This window comes from Podarcis bocagei, assembly GCF_964188305.1.
Source record: "Podarcis bocagei genome assembly, chromosome: 7".
Taxonomy (NCBI): domain Eukaryota; kingdom Metazoa; phylum Chordata; class Lepidosauria; order Squamata; family Lacertidae; genus Podarcis; species Podarcis bocagei.
The window spans coordinates 15,676,202-15,689,924 of NC_138132.1; the positions used below are offsets into that span (position 1 = coordinate 15,676,202).

General features: G+C 46.2%; 1 protein-coding gene across 1 annotated transcript in view; it reads left to right on the forward strand.

The window, feature by feature from the left end:
• The window catches only part of XRCC1 (X-ray repair cross complementing 1), a 17,821-nt gene extending 4,359 nt beyond the window's left edge, over positions 1–13,462 (forward strand). Inside the window, exons 5-17 of the mRNA XM_081200351.1 lie at positions 531–611; positions 710–821; positions 1,933–2,054; positions 3,500–3,623; positions 4,411–4,636; positions 5,569–5,685; positions 5,927–6,026; positions 6,741–6,933; positions 7,681–7,735; positions 8,089–8,234; positions 9,128–9,218; positions 10,118–10,193; positions 10,798–13,462. Coding sequence (XP_081056477.1) covers positions 531–611; positions 710–821; positions 1,933–2,054; positions 3,500–3,623; positions 4,411–4,636; positions 5,569–5,685; positions 5,927–6,026; positions 6,741–6,933; positions 7,681–7,735; positions 8,089–8,234; positions 9,128–9,218; positions 10,118–10,193; positions 10,798–10,911 — 1,557 coding nt within the window. The 3' untranslated portion in view covers positions 10,912–13,462. The remainder of the gene's footprint in view (positions 1–530; positions 612–709; positions 822–1,932; positions 2,055–3,499; positions 3,624–4,410; positions 4,637–5,568; positions 5,686–5,926; positions 6,027–6,740; positions 6,934–7,680; positions 7,736–8,088; positions 8,235–9,127; positions 9,219–10,117; positions 10,194–10,797) is intronic.
• Positions 13,463–13,723: the final 261 nt, after the last annotated feature.

Here is a 13,723-nt window from a genome sequence, read left to right on the forward strand (position 1 = left end):
CTGGTGAACAGAGGATGCAAATTTTTAACTGCTTTAGGTAGTTAAACTATGGGTTCCCCATCTAGAGATGAGGTGAAATCAGAGAACATTAATGTGGGATGGAAATAACTAAATTCTTGTATAGGGATATTATTTTGAGCAAATTCCTATTTATGTTTACTCTGAAATTCCAATGAGTTGTGGAACTTACTTCCAAGTAAGTGCGTAACAGCATTAACTGAGCTAACCTCCAGCAAAAGAACATGTAAACTCCAGAGTTGTGCATATTCTTGGCATGAAAAATATAGTATCAACTGTTTATCAGGGTGATTGTTTACAAGGGGAGCAATTCCTGGTAGGTGGTGTCAGTCTGATGTATGCCTAACATACCAGTAAGCAGGTTCTGTTAACTGAGATGCCTTTGGACTCTGAGGAGTGTGTGATGATGATAAGAGAGAGGTGCCGCCTGGGAGGAGGGGCCGACAAGTGCTTGGGACTGCCTGATTGATAAACCTGACTCCTTTACTTGAGTTTCTTGCTTTCCTTCTTAGTCCTTGACTTATGGCCTCTCCTTTGTGAGATTCCACTCTCCTCCAGAAAATGACGAGGTTCATTCCAAAACCGCTTCGCCAGTAAGTGCTCCAATGACCTGAATGTTGTCCGCTCTTTTGCTGTCATTCCTTGGCTGATTTGAAACCCTCGCTCTCTCCTTCCTGCTCTGTGTATTCAGAAGCTCACCAAGCTGGGGCAGTTCAAGGTCAAGGAAGACGAGAACGACTCCCTGAAGCCCGGCGCACTTTTCTTCAGCCGTGCCAGCAAACCCCTCGTCTCTCCACCTAAAGGTAGCCACAGTACCTATAGCATAGGTGGGGAACGATTTCCAACTCAAGGGATGCGTTTCCCTTCTGGGCAGATGTTCAAGGCCCATATGCCATTATGGGGGCAGAGGTGCAAAAGAGGACGGGGCCCTGAATATAAGTCTTATCTTTGTACAGTAGGCTAGTTTCTGCACACACTCCTCTCTAGCCTCCATCTAGATAAGGAATACACATTATCAGAGGTCAATTGCTCAAAACTACTCAGGGTCAGTGAGGGGTGCGGTCTGGGGAAATGACTTGGTGGCCAGGGGAGGGTTCTGAGGCCAGAGAAGGCCACAGACCTGAGAGGCCCTACGCTTGGTATATTGCTTCCAGCTGGCTAATAATGAGGGTTACTAGGTCAAGCCATGGGTCCATTGCATCCAGTTTTCTGTTTCCCTCAGTGGCCAACCAGCTGCCTTTGAGATGCTCGCAAGAAGGGCATGAAAGCTACAGCACTCTCTCACCATTGCTCCTTGGGATCTCGTATTGAATGGTATCTGAAAGCCCTAAACGGCCTCGGCCCAGTCTACCTCAAGGAGCGTCTCCGCCCCCATTGTTCAGCCTGGACACTGAGGTCCAGCGCTGAGGGCCTTCTGGTGGTTCCCTCAGTGTGAGAAGTGAGGTAACAGGGAACCAGGCAGAGGGTCTTCTCGGTAGTGGCACCCACCCTGTGGAACACCCTCCCATCAGATGTCAAGGAAATGAACAACTATCTGACTTTTAGAAGATGGGTGGGGTATCATTATTGTTGTTGTTGTTGTTGTTGTTGTTATACTGCCACCAAACATGGAGGTTCCATTTACCATTGTTACTAATAGCCATTAGGAAGGAGAGTCTTAAGCGAGTTTGTGTCGGTGGGGCAGAGAGGTGGCTTTTCTGTTGGCTCTGGGTTGAACCAGAGACATTCACATGCAAAGCTCTGTGTGCTCCCACTGTAATGCTGTGACGACAAAAGGTTTTTCGTGCCATCCCTGAAAAAGCATTCCTTAACAAACAGAAAACCCAAATTGGCTCTTCTGCCCTGCACACTTCATAGCATCAGCACTGCATTTCATAACACATTGAGAATGATTATTCATTACTGTTGTTGCAGCCTCTCAGAACAACCAGCCCTCACCCAGTTACGCCGCTGCCTCGTTGCAAACCAGCGTGTCCAGTTCCCCCGATCCTTCGCCATCAGCCGCTGAAAAACCCACCACCAAAGCCTCTCCCAAGGTTAAAAGCTGATTTCTGGGTGAATAGGTTGGGTCCCAAACTTTGTCCTTGCGTGTTAGCCTAAAGTAGGGCTGCCAGTTGTTCCTTTATTGTTTTAACTACCTATGCTCTGATTAATAGTTCTATAGTACTTTTGTGTGTTCAAACTGCTTCAAATTCATTATCTAGTTGTAATCTTTACAGCAACCCTTTAAAGCAGATGTGGGGAATATGTGACCCTCCAAATGTTTGTCAGACTACAGCTTCCCTCAGCTTCAGCCAACATGGTTGGATGGGAGTTGGAGTTCAGGAACATGAGGTGGGCAACTGGCTCCCCTTCCTTGCTTTAAGGAAAACTGATATTATTATTATCCCCTACACAGCAGTTGAGACACTAAGACTTAAGGCTAAGAGCTGTGTACAGACCCTCCAAGAGGGTTTTTTAATTCTCCACGATTCCAATTTTCCCCATTTTTAAAAATGAAAATGTTTTAAAAACTTATTACTGTCTGCTCCTATAGATTGCTTATTGTGATGCTAAAAAGGCTTTTTGTTTTATTTTTGGGTACCCTCAAATTTATCCATCAAAAACCAATATTCTTTTTACTGGCATCTCCTGCATGTCCCCAGCTGTGATGCCAGAAGTTTTTTTATGACCCCATTTTAAGGCCGCCAATATGTGTGCTTGGATGGAGGATTAGCCAAGCTCACTTTTACACGTTGCCCTGTTGCCAGACGGTTTGTCATGGGTGGGTCAGTGCAACCATCTGTCTGAAAATGCTTAGCTACTCCTGGCTGTACTTTTAAATAAATAAGGTATTCTTCATTGTATCAAATAGTAGATTTCAACAGAAGTCTCACAAAGTTCAACGGAAAAAGCAGAAGGCCCAGTGGAACTGTAACAACCCTTCATGTGGATTATTGGACTCTATGAACAGACAGGTGGAATAGACACTTATAGACGCGTGGACCTTATGCATGAACAGACTAGAGAATGAACTGATCCACTGGGTCTTCTGCTTTTTTCGTTGAAGTTTATGAGACTTCCATTGAAATCTACTATTTGATACAATGAAGTATACTTTATTTATTTAAAAGTACAGCCGATTACGTCTTGTGTGTTTATTGAGTATGTTTCACATAACCATAAGTTTGTTGTTTTGTTAATGTAATTTAAAAACAAACCAGGAGCAAGTCAACCCCTGAAGTATACAAAGCTTTACTATAGGTTTGTTGCATCCCATGATCCACTACATTTCCTCCCTATGTGGTTGTTAGACTACTCCTCTCATCATCCCTGGCCACTGGTCATTCTGCCTGAGGTTAATGGGAGTTGCGAGCCCAACAACATGTGGAAAGCCACAGGTTGCCTTCTTACACCATGAGTAAGTCCCCATGGCCTCCGGGCATCTTACCTTTTAGCAGGCCTGCATAGTTTTGCACTGCATGTTTCCTTCTGCTCACAGGAGCCCACGCCGGTCAAGAGGAAGTTTGAATTCAGCAAGGAAAATTCTGGTCTCTCATCTGCAGCCAATAAACCCCACCCCGATACTCCCCGCCCTGCACAGCCAGCTTCCAAGAAACTCAAAGGTGTGTATGCGGGGGCTGCATTTTGAAAATGGGCCTTGGGAGTCCTCTTGTATGCTGGGAGAAGTTGGAGGTTAAACTTGGGGTTACTGTAAGTTACTTGCATTGATAAGTAACTTTGCAGTGCAGATCTTAACACATTTACTCAGCAGTTAAATTCTTCCACATTGCTTCTTATTAAGTGTGCATGGGGTTGCATCCTGAGTCTTTAATATACCCATGCTTGTTCTTAGTGGTAGCATTCCAGCTATGGAATTCCCTCCCTACAGAAATCAGATAGTCTGCCTTTTTAGCTGCATTCTTGAGAAATATTAAGGTTTCTATTTGTTCGGGCTTTTGGAAGATAGTTCTATCAAGGTTTTACATGGCTGGTCCCTGACAACCACACACCTTGAGGGCACATTGACCTCTGCAGATGATCTTGATACTACGGAAGAGACTGAAGTTCTTAACTGCTGGAAATCCCTTTTCGTTCCCCACCCCCTCCCAAATGCTTTTCTGACATCCAGCAATACCAGCTGTTGCCAGTATGCTTTCACAGCCATAAGGACTAGAAACTTAGTTCTTTAAAAAAAAAGAATGTTGAGATAGCAGGATGTCATATGCTGCTCCTAGTTCAATATTCCATGCAGAATCACCCACTTCCAGCAACTATTTGCACAGGGATTAGGACACAGCTTGTCCAGCATCACATTTTGATTGATTCGTACGGAAGAATAGCTACAGATCTGTGCATCCCCTCCTCCTCCTCCTAAATGACTTTGATTTGCTCTTTTTCCCCCTTTACCAGCTTCTCCTTCAGCACTACCTTCCCCAAAGACGCCACCTTCCAAAAAGCCTCCACAAACTCAGTCTTCAGAGGGGACAGCAAACGTGTCTTTCCAGCGTCTCCTGCAGGGAACTGTGTTCGTGTTGAGCGGCTTCCAGAATCCATTCCGCTCTGAGCTGCGGGACAAAGCCCTAGAGATGGGTGCAAAGTACCGGCCAGACTGGACCCCTGACAGCACTCACCTCATGTAGGTGTCCTGCAAACCACTGGATCTCCCTGTGCCTTCTGAAACGTTTCTCTCTACCCAACCCCTAGGTTTTTAAGACTGTACAGTCCCAAAGGCTTCAACCAGACATTAGTTTGTATCTTGTCGACTTGCTGCTTTACCAGAAACATAACAAGTCTTTGGTACGGGAAGTACATAAAAGCGTGCAACTACTTCTTTCCCTGTACCTCATCTCCCCAAAAAAGATCAGGTTTTGCCAGGTCTTGGAAATGGGGTAGCAGGAGAGAGTTCCTCTGCTGCTGATGCTGCTGTTGCTGCTGCTTATAATTCTCACAGGCTGTCGCCTTTTTTAATATAGTCTACAAAAGGAAGCTTAGGGATCTTACCATAAAAATGCAATAGCAACAAGCTAAACAATTTGCAAATCAGCATCGCACATGTGATTTTTAACAGGCCCATTAAAATAAGTAGCACAATAATATTAATCCCAGATTTTTTTTAATAAAAGTATTACTCTACCTTCTGTGCACATGGTAAAGATGCTAGACAGCAGCCTTCATCAACCTGGTAACCTATATGTTTTTTACTACAACTCCCATCAGCCTCCAGGCCTCACAGCCATGGCTGGGAGTGATGGGAGTTGCTGTCCAACACATCTCCAGGCATCAGGTTAATGCTGGCTGCTATAGGCAGTTGCAGGGTAGCTCCAGTAAACTAGGGCTGCTAACCAACAGGGAACTATGTAAATGTACAGCCTGATCCTGTGCAGGTCTGCTCAAGGGTTAAAGTTGCAGCTGAGTGCATTAGAACTAATTCAAATTTCCACCACAACAATCTGCCTTTTGAAGCGACCAGTTGTGCTTTCTGCCAGTTCTTCTGCTCTTAGCACTGGTTAGTAGAGAGAAACATGTTGCTATGCCCTGAGTGCCCTGCTGTGCTCTCTCCCCTTCCAGCTGTGCCTTTGCCAACACACCCAAGTACAGCCAAGTGAAAGGGCTCGGGGGCACGATTGTGCGCAAGGAGTGGATCCTGGACTGTTACCGCACAAAGCGGTGCCTTCCCTGCAAGCGGTGAGTTGGCGGGTGGGGGCTGAGCCTAAAGGGGCGCTCTGTCAAGGATCCTTGCAGCATTGCAGAGATGGGGAACCTGTGGTGGTAAAACTCCAGTCTCCTGTCATCCACTGGTAGCTGCGGCTGATGGGATTTGGAGTCCCAACAAAATCGAGAAAGTCTCCCTCTCCCCACTGCATTGGGATGGGAGGTTTGGTTTCAGCTACATCTGGGTTTGCAACGGGTGTGTTCCTTTTGCCAGCTACCTGATGGTAAGCCCAGAATCTTCCAGCAGTGAGAAGGAGGAGGAGAGCGACGAAGACACCCCTGCCCGACACCACAAACCCCTTGCACATCCGCAGGTAATAGAGCACCTCAGTTCATATGGAGTAGGCACAGCTCTGGCAGACTTCTTTTGTCCTGAGAGGAGTTGCTGTCGCCCCACTGGCACTAATAGATCAGGGCTGTATGTCTGCATAAACATTCTGATTGAAAAGTAGGGTTCTTCCTATAAGGTTCTTCCAATGAAAGGGTGGGAAATCAAACCCTGTGTTTACTTCTCATTGCGTAATTTACACAGAAGTAAACCCACTACATTGCCATCTGCCTAGGATATTACCTGCATGGTAGTAAACAGTATCCTGATATTTGAGCCACTTTACATTTACAATTTTCTGCCTGCATCAGACAAAAAATATATCCCCAGAAGTCTCTTGATTTTTTGCCTTTAGAAGGGTATTTGGGTGTGTCCCTGCCAGTGTTAACATACGGGGGGGGGGGGGACGACACCTTATGTGGTTTTTGAAACAAAACAACTGTGGCACTGCTTTAGAGAATAACCCCCCCCCCCCAAGTGTGGTGTTGGTTACTTTGAGTTGAAGCAGGTCAGTTGTTTCTGTTGTTCAAAAGGTTTTTTAAATTAACTGAGAAGACAATGTTCCCTGGTTTAAAATTCTCTGTGCTGTATACCTTTTTACTAAAGGATAAGATTGCAGGTGCCATCTTAGAGGCATCCTCTCCTTCATGAGATTGAAGGGGAGAACTGCTCTGACGTGAGCACTGCTTTTATTTGACAGAGAGCTGACGTGCCCAGCTCCAACCACAAGCCCAAGACCCTTGCCAGCCCCAAAGCTGTACAGAGGGCACCGAAGAGGGCATCCTCTGAAGAAGAAGAGGAGCCCACTACCTCTCGGAGCAGCGGCATCCATAACAACTCGCAGGCCCCAGCAGCCGACTCTGGAGCATCCAGCAGCGACGAGGATCCCAGAGGTAGGTCTGAGAAGCCCTGGTTCTATCTGTATGTTGGAGCAAGAGAGCTCACTTTCAGACTCCCCCTCCTGCTTCATCTTCCTGTAAGAACCACCTTGCAGGGTCAGGCTAAAGGTCCTTCTCGTTGAGCATCCTATTTCCACCAGCAGCCAGAGAGGTGCCTCTTGGAAAGCTCACAAATGGGGCACAAATGTGATAGCCACCCTCCCCACCCCCATGGGTAATGAAATCCATGAAATGATTATGATTAAAGGAGCAATCTTGAACCTTCTGCTGATAAATTCCACTACATGAAGCTCAAGTTACTAGGCAGTTTTATAAACCATTTTATACCAGGCCCGATTCAAGGTACTGACTTGAGCATATAAATCCCTTTGGGCCCAGACAGCTGAAGGGTCACCTCTTCCCATATCTGCCAAACTGAGCCCAACACACTGCAAGGCAATGCAGGGACATTTAGTTGTTCCATCCAGAGATCAAACCGCAACCTAGGCGTTATCAGCACCAATGAGCTGTGCAAGCTGCGGGTCTTATCTCTGGACCCCAGCAAGCCTTTTGAGTGTTCCCTTCCTGAGCCACTGAGCCTCTGATTCTTTGTTTCCCATTGCCACTTGCTCACCTGTCTTTCAGGTTTTTGTGCAATGCTGTAAAGAAACCCTGTATTCCTGGCAGCTACGAAGGAATTCAAATGTAATGGCATAGTAGTGGCCCTTTGTACTAATTTTCTCTCTCCTTCTCTACCCTCAGGTGCTCGAGACAATGGAGATGAGGGCTCTGGTGACACCGATGATGAGCTGAGGAGGTTGGTCAAGTGAATGGTTCTTTTGTAAGCCGTGCCTTCAAGGATGGAATAAGGATTTTGTGTTTTCAAGGGGTTGGAATAGTGGCTGGGTACCTATGATGCCAGCGGGTAAGCAAATATAAGAGAGGATGGTTAGAGATTGGTGGAACAGGACTTGAAGCTGTGGTGTAAAGGGGAGAGGCTCTACCCCATCAGTGGAAGTCCTTTGTGCAGATGTTCCCTGATTTCTAAGCCTTCGGTTGTAATGGCCAATGTGCAGTTTTGTCCTTGAGGACTAGGAGCATGACGCTGATTGTAGGGCAGGGATATCAGGTCCTTTGTGCCAACATATTTCCATTTGCCCTCGGCTTTAGAGTGGAAGAGGAGCACCGCAAAAAGCAACAAGGGGGGCGGAGGGCGTTCCCGGAGCCAGATGACGATCCGTACGGCGGCTCCACAGATGAGAATACGGATGTCGAAGAAAAAGAGGAACCAGATCAGCCCATCCCAGAGCTACCAGGTATGTCAGGACTGTGAGCTTAGCTTTTGTTGTTTAACCCACGGAGATGATTCATTGGGGCTGAGAGTGAAAGACTCATTCATCTTTTGCAGCTATTTTGTTTCCTCTTTATGCAGTGCGTAGTTAAAACTATGGAACTCGCGGCCACAGGAGGCCACCAGCTTGGATGGCTTTAAAAAGAATTGGACCAATTTGTGGAGGAGAAGACTATCAGTGGCCACTAACCCCAGTCAAAGGCAGAAATGCTTCTGAATACCAGTTGCTAGAAACTACAAGAGGGGAGAGTTTCCCCACGCTTTGGTCCTGTGCTTTGTGGGTTTCCCACAGGCATCTGGGCAGCACACTTTGAGAACAGGGTGCTTGACTTACCCTGATCCAGCAGGGCTCTTCTTACACTTTTGAGTATTCCTATAAAAGGAAGTTAAGAAGAAAATATTAAAGATTACCTTTTCTTTTCACCAGAGTGGTAGCTTTTTAAAGCTGTGGATTATCCCCCCCCCCCCCGCCGCCGCCAGTATCTCTGAGATATATTGAGACTTATTTAGTTCAAATTATTTAATGATAAGTTTTTTAGTAGCAAGTTACTCCTCTCTGCTAAGGAGGCCTCATGACTTCTAAAGGCAAGGAGAGACTGGAAAAATGAAGTCAGGAGATGAGATGCAACCATGCTGTTTCTTCCCTTGCTGGTATAGATGAGACTAGGACCTGAGAGTTCCTGGTTTGCATCCAATGTTAGTATACTCAGAGTAGACCCATTGAAATCAATTAATTAGATGCAACCCTCTAGTCTTGAACTGCATCAATAGACATAATGCTTGGAAATTATGTGGTTCATTTATGGGGCGAGTTTGGGGTTTCAAGTCTTCATTCAGCTTCTTCTCTGTCTTTGCCAGATTTATTTGTGGGCAAACACTTCTTCCTTTATGGCGAATTCCCTTCTCAAGAGCGACGCCTCTTGAACCGGTACATTGTGGCTTTTAACGGGTGAGTTTTGCTGCGGTGGCATTGCAGTAGGTGCCTGCTGTGGCCCAAGTGGCGTGCTGAATGCATGCTGTCATCAGAGGTAGCCCCCAAAAGAGTGTAAGCCGAGTTTATCAGCCAAATTTTGAAACACAATTCCATATTTTTCTGTAAGGATGCTTCTCTAGGAAGAGAGAAACCAGAAACTATGTAGAGTTTTGACTGTCCACTCCTTCATGCCTAACATGCTTTGAATATATCATACTCATTTTGTCAGGGCTGGCTAAATTTTAAAAAGCACAGTTCAAACAATATACTGTAACATTTAGCACAGTATACTTGCACACAAACTTATCAACCCATTTAAAAATACTGCTCAGAGTAGACCCATTGAAATTAAGTTAGTCATATCCATTAATTTCTGTGGGTCTGGATACAATCTACCTCTTTCCTTTTCCTTTTTTGGTGAGAGGACGCCCATGAGATGTCGGATTTAAAACAAACCTTGGCTACAGCTTGCGGCTAATTGAGGGAGAGTTTAGCCACAAGTCCTGGTTCAGAGGCCATGCTAAGCCAAACCTTGCCTAGTTTGGTGTGGCAGCAAAGGTGACCTGGGAGAAGGAGCCAAGTGGGTGCAAGGTCCTCCCTAGGAACCCATATGTTCAAGTTTGGCTTAGTACAACTTTGCCAACCTGGCACCCCCCCCCCCAGAGGTTTTGGACCACAACTCCCATCAGCCCCAGCCAACTCACCAAAACATCTGGAGGGTGAGCCAGGTTGGCTTAGTATGTCATGCGAACCAGCCATTTGTGCCAATTCTGCAATCTCAAGTGTATTTCAAGATCACTTCTTTCTGCTCTTAGGGGAGGAGGAAAAGGTGGCTGTAAATTATTGTGAGGGGAATGCTTCTCTTCTGCTTGCAGGCAAGTGGAGGACTATATGAATGAGCGAGTGAATTATGTGATCACAGCTCAAGAGTGGGACGACACGTTTGAGGAGGTGAGCTCATCCTGCCAGCTGTGTAGTACTGCACTGGTCTAGCCCCATCCTCCGTAAGCCATGACACACTTTTCAGGTGGCCCCGTAGATAACGGATGGAGATAAACACAGGAGGCCAGTTCCAAAGGCAACTGTGGCAGAAACAGAGGATCATAGTAGCACTTTTTAGCATTTTATGCTTTCGAAATGCTTCAAGAGCTTTTCAGCATCCTTACGATGACCCAGTAAGGTAGTCCCACATATTTAATGTTACATTGCTGTAGAGGTGGGGGCTGAGGTTGAAGAATAATACTCCTTGTTGGTGTTTGTTGTTGTTTTAATCTTACTTATACCCCGCTCATCTGTGACTAGCCCAAAGTAACCAGCAAGCTCTGCTTCAGTAGGGAATTAAAGTGTCGGACAGGAGTGGGGAAACCTGGTTCTAACCACAGCACGCCGCTGTCTCTCGCTTTGTGACCAAAATAAAATGTGAACCGGGGCAACCTCATTTAAATGCTTGTGCTAGTTCACAACAGGCAGGCATCACATCAGAATGGACTGGCTCCGCCTTTTGGGGTGGGGCCAGGGACTTCCAAGTGCCAGCGTTTTCTCCTTTCTGTTGCAGGCTCTGAACGAGAATGCCAACCTCTCCTTCGTGCGCCCCCGCTGGATCTACAACTGCAACCAGCGGCAGAAGCTGATCCCCCACCAGCCCTATGTGGTGGTACCACGAGTGTAGGCCAGCCTCCTCCCTGCAGGCACGTCCCTGTGGGTCCTGTATACTCCCTCTGGGTCCTGTATACTCTCCCCTTGGGGCCACTTGACACCATGCTCTCTCTCACTCGTTTTCCGCTGGGACCTTCCTTCCTCTCAAGGGCCTTGTCCAGCAGCCCTGTTTCTACACTCACACACAGACGCAGCTGGGATTTTGAGGGCCTTTTTTCCTACTATTGCTTGCTCCAGCAGTAGCTACCCCAGCTCACGTGGGACACGATTTCATTTTCAGAAATAACTCGAGCTGCTCTGGAGAAATCAGTGTAGAAAGCCTCCATGGTGCACAGTGGCAGTGGTGAGCTGCTCTGGGTTGGGTCTAGTGTCAACTCTCTCAAGGGCTTAATAAGTGGAGTGGGAACTTAGTTTGGACTAATAAGGGGCGAGGGTGCAACTGGGAAAGCAAGATGCATCCTCCAAACAATCCTTTTATTTTTGGGACCCTCTCCTGACCCTGGTTCTCATTTCATTCTTTTTCTTTCTCTCTTTTTCCCTCCCCCCCCCATCACTTCCTAGGAGGCTCTGTGTGTTCTTGCCAGTCAGTTAACTTTACTCTATCTCTCTATCTTTATATGTATATAGCTGAGGACACTGGCCATTTCAAGGTGGATATTCTGACACAAACGTTGTCCTTAGAACGGAGGCACCTGTCCCTCTATACAAGCTCTGCCTTGCTCCCAGTTTTACAGGAGTTGATGTTTGCCTCCTGCTCTTTGACCCCTTTTCATTTTGTGACTAAGGCCACCCCATCACAAGCTTCCATTTTTTGCAGACGAAATTTGTTCCTCCATCTGCAGATTCAGCAAACCTGAGTGTATGAACAATCAGTGGTATGCTGGCCTGACCATGGGGCAAATCCAAGCACGTTTTTAGAATTCAGGAATTAACCACTCACAAGTGTGCATTACCATGTTGGTTGACATTCTGCTCACCTGCATTTCTACGACCACCTCTGGAAAATCATGTTCAAATGAGGCCCGCAGGGTAATATCCAGTCCCTGAGTTCACATTCCTTTTTAAGCTCAGTGTACTTGCGCTGTCTTACACAGCTCCGTTATAAGCATGTGGTATTTGGAGTAGACGCCCTACGGTGACCGAGCATAGAATCCTAAGTGGCATGCTTGGCCCAGGTACAGAGATGTTTTAATGCTAAGCGTTCTCACACACAACCGCTTTAAACAGTGTTCAGGGTTGTTATTGGGAGAAACTATGACTGTTAAAATCATACTAAGTTTTATATTGCAGCTCTTATGGCTCAAGCCTCAGATTTCTCCTATAGAAAGCAAAAAAAAGCAGCTGGAGTGAATTGTCTTATAATTTGATTCATTTCAGCAGGGAGTTGTCAGTTCCACTCTTTACTTTTTACCCTGGGCAAAGAATTCTTTTCAGATTTCGCTGGAAGGGAAACAGCAGAAAAACCCACCCTTTAGTTCAGCTTCCTGGTGAGCTTTTTTTCGGGGGCGGGAGTGGTGTTCAGCCCCAGACCCCCCAAAATTGCATGTTCCTTCCTTATTTTCCCTGGCTGTGAACTGGACTGAGAGGCCTTGAATAATCTACCTCGTTTTTACAGCCCATCTCTTCCCCCACATCATTGGTGCTGCCCTCAGTGCTGGGGATCAAGCCAGCAACTCTTCTCTGTCCTTACGTTCATGGATAAACTACAGTAAATAAGCTGATTGCTCACAGGAGCTTCCCAGCTTCAGGAAAGGGCTGCAAATGGCCCATTTCTATGGACTCTACTCTTTGGCCCCAGTGTATATAACATCTCCAATACAGAGGTTCTCCACTTGAACCCTTAGCTTTGATGCTTAAATGGGAAGTCAGCTACCACCTTCCATTTTCCTCTAGCTCCTACTATGTGGAAGCCCAGAGATCACAGCCGTGGGTAAGAAGTAAGCAGAAGCCTACCAATGAGGTGCTTCAATCAGCACGACCAACGGATAGCATTGATAGGAGCTATAACAACAAAAGATGGCAGTACCATGTTGGCCTCCTGTTTACTCCAATGCCTCTTTGGCAGGGAGGATTAGCTTGTCCTTAGGTAGGGGGCATTACAGTGTTAGCCAGAAATTGTTGAAAAGCATGGGATGCTCTGGAGTGTTTGCTCAGCTATGATTCCCAAGAAGCTGGTGATGGCTTTCAGGTGACAGTAAAGGGCAATGGTGTTTTTTTTAATAAGCTATCTTGACTACTCACCAGAGGGGAACTAGCTTTGGGAGTGCAATGAGAATTCACACACACCCCTTCTAAAATCTGCCACGTTCAAGGTTGCTATGGGGGTGGGGGAGGCGTAGCATTTAAACTGTATCAAGTTTGCATCACAGCTCACATGTCCCAAGATTAAGGGCTTCTTCGTTTTAAAAAATGAATTATACCTATGGTTCATTACAGTTTGCATGAGGTTCCAAAAGTTGTGACGAATCTCCTCCAGGGATGTATTCATGTCTTCTTTCCCCCTCCAATCTGGTTTGTTGTGGGGGGTTTTTTTTTAATAAAAAATAAATGAAATGAAAATAAAATCTGTCTCAAGCTGCTCTTCTGCGCCACAGAACAGAGAGATTGTAACAACCTCCTAAAATCTTACTCAGAAGAAACAGGTGTCAGAATATTCACATGATGATTGCTAACAGGGTCTCAACAGTTCTGGACAGGAAGTCATGCATTTAAGCTTTTAAAAAGGCTCCTGATGCTCATAGCGGCAGTTTCGGCTCATAATGTGGCAATTGAGGGTGGTGTGGAATTGCTTGAACACACAGTAAAACGACTGGCTCCTTCCCCGA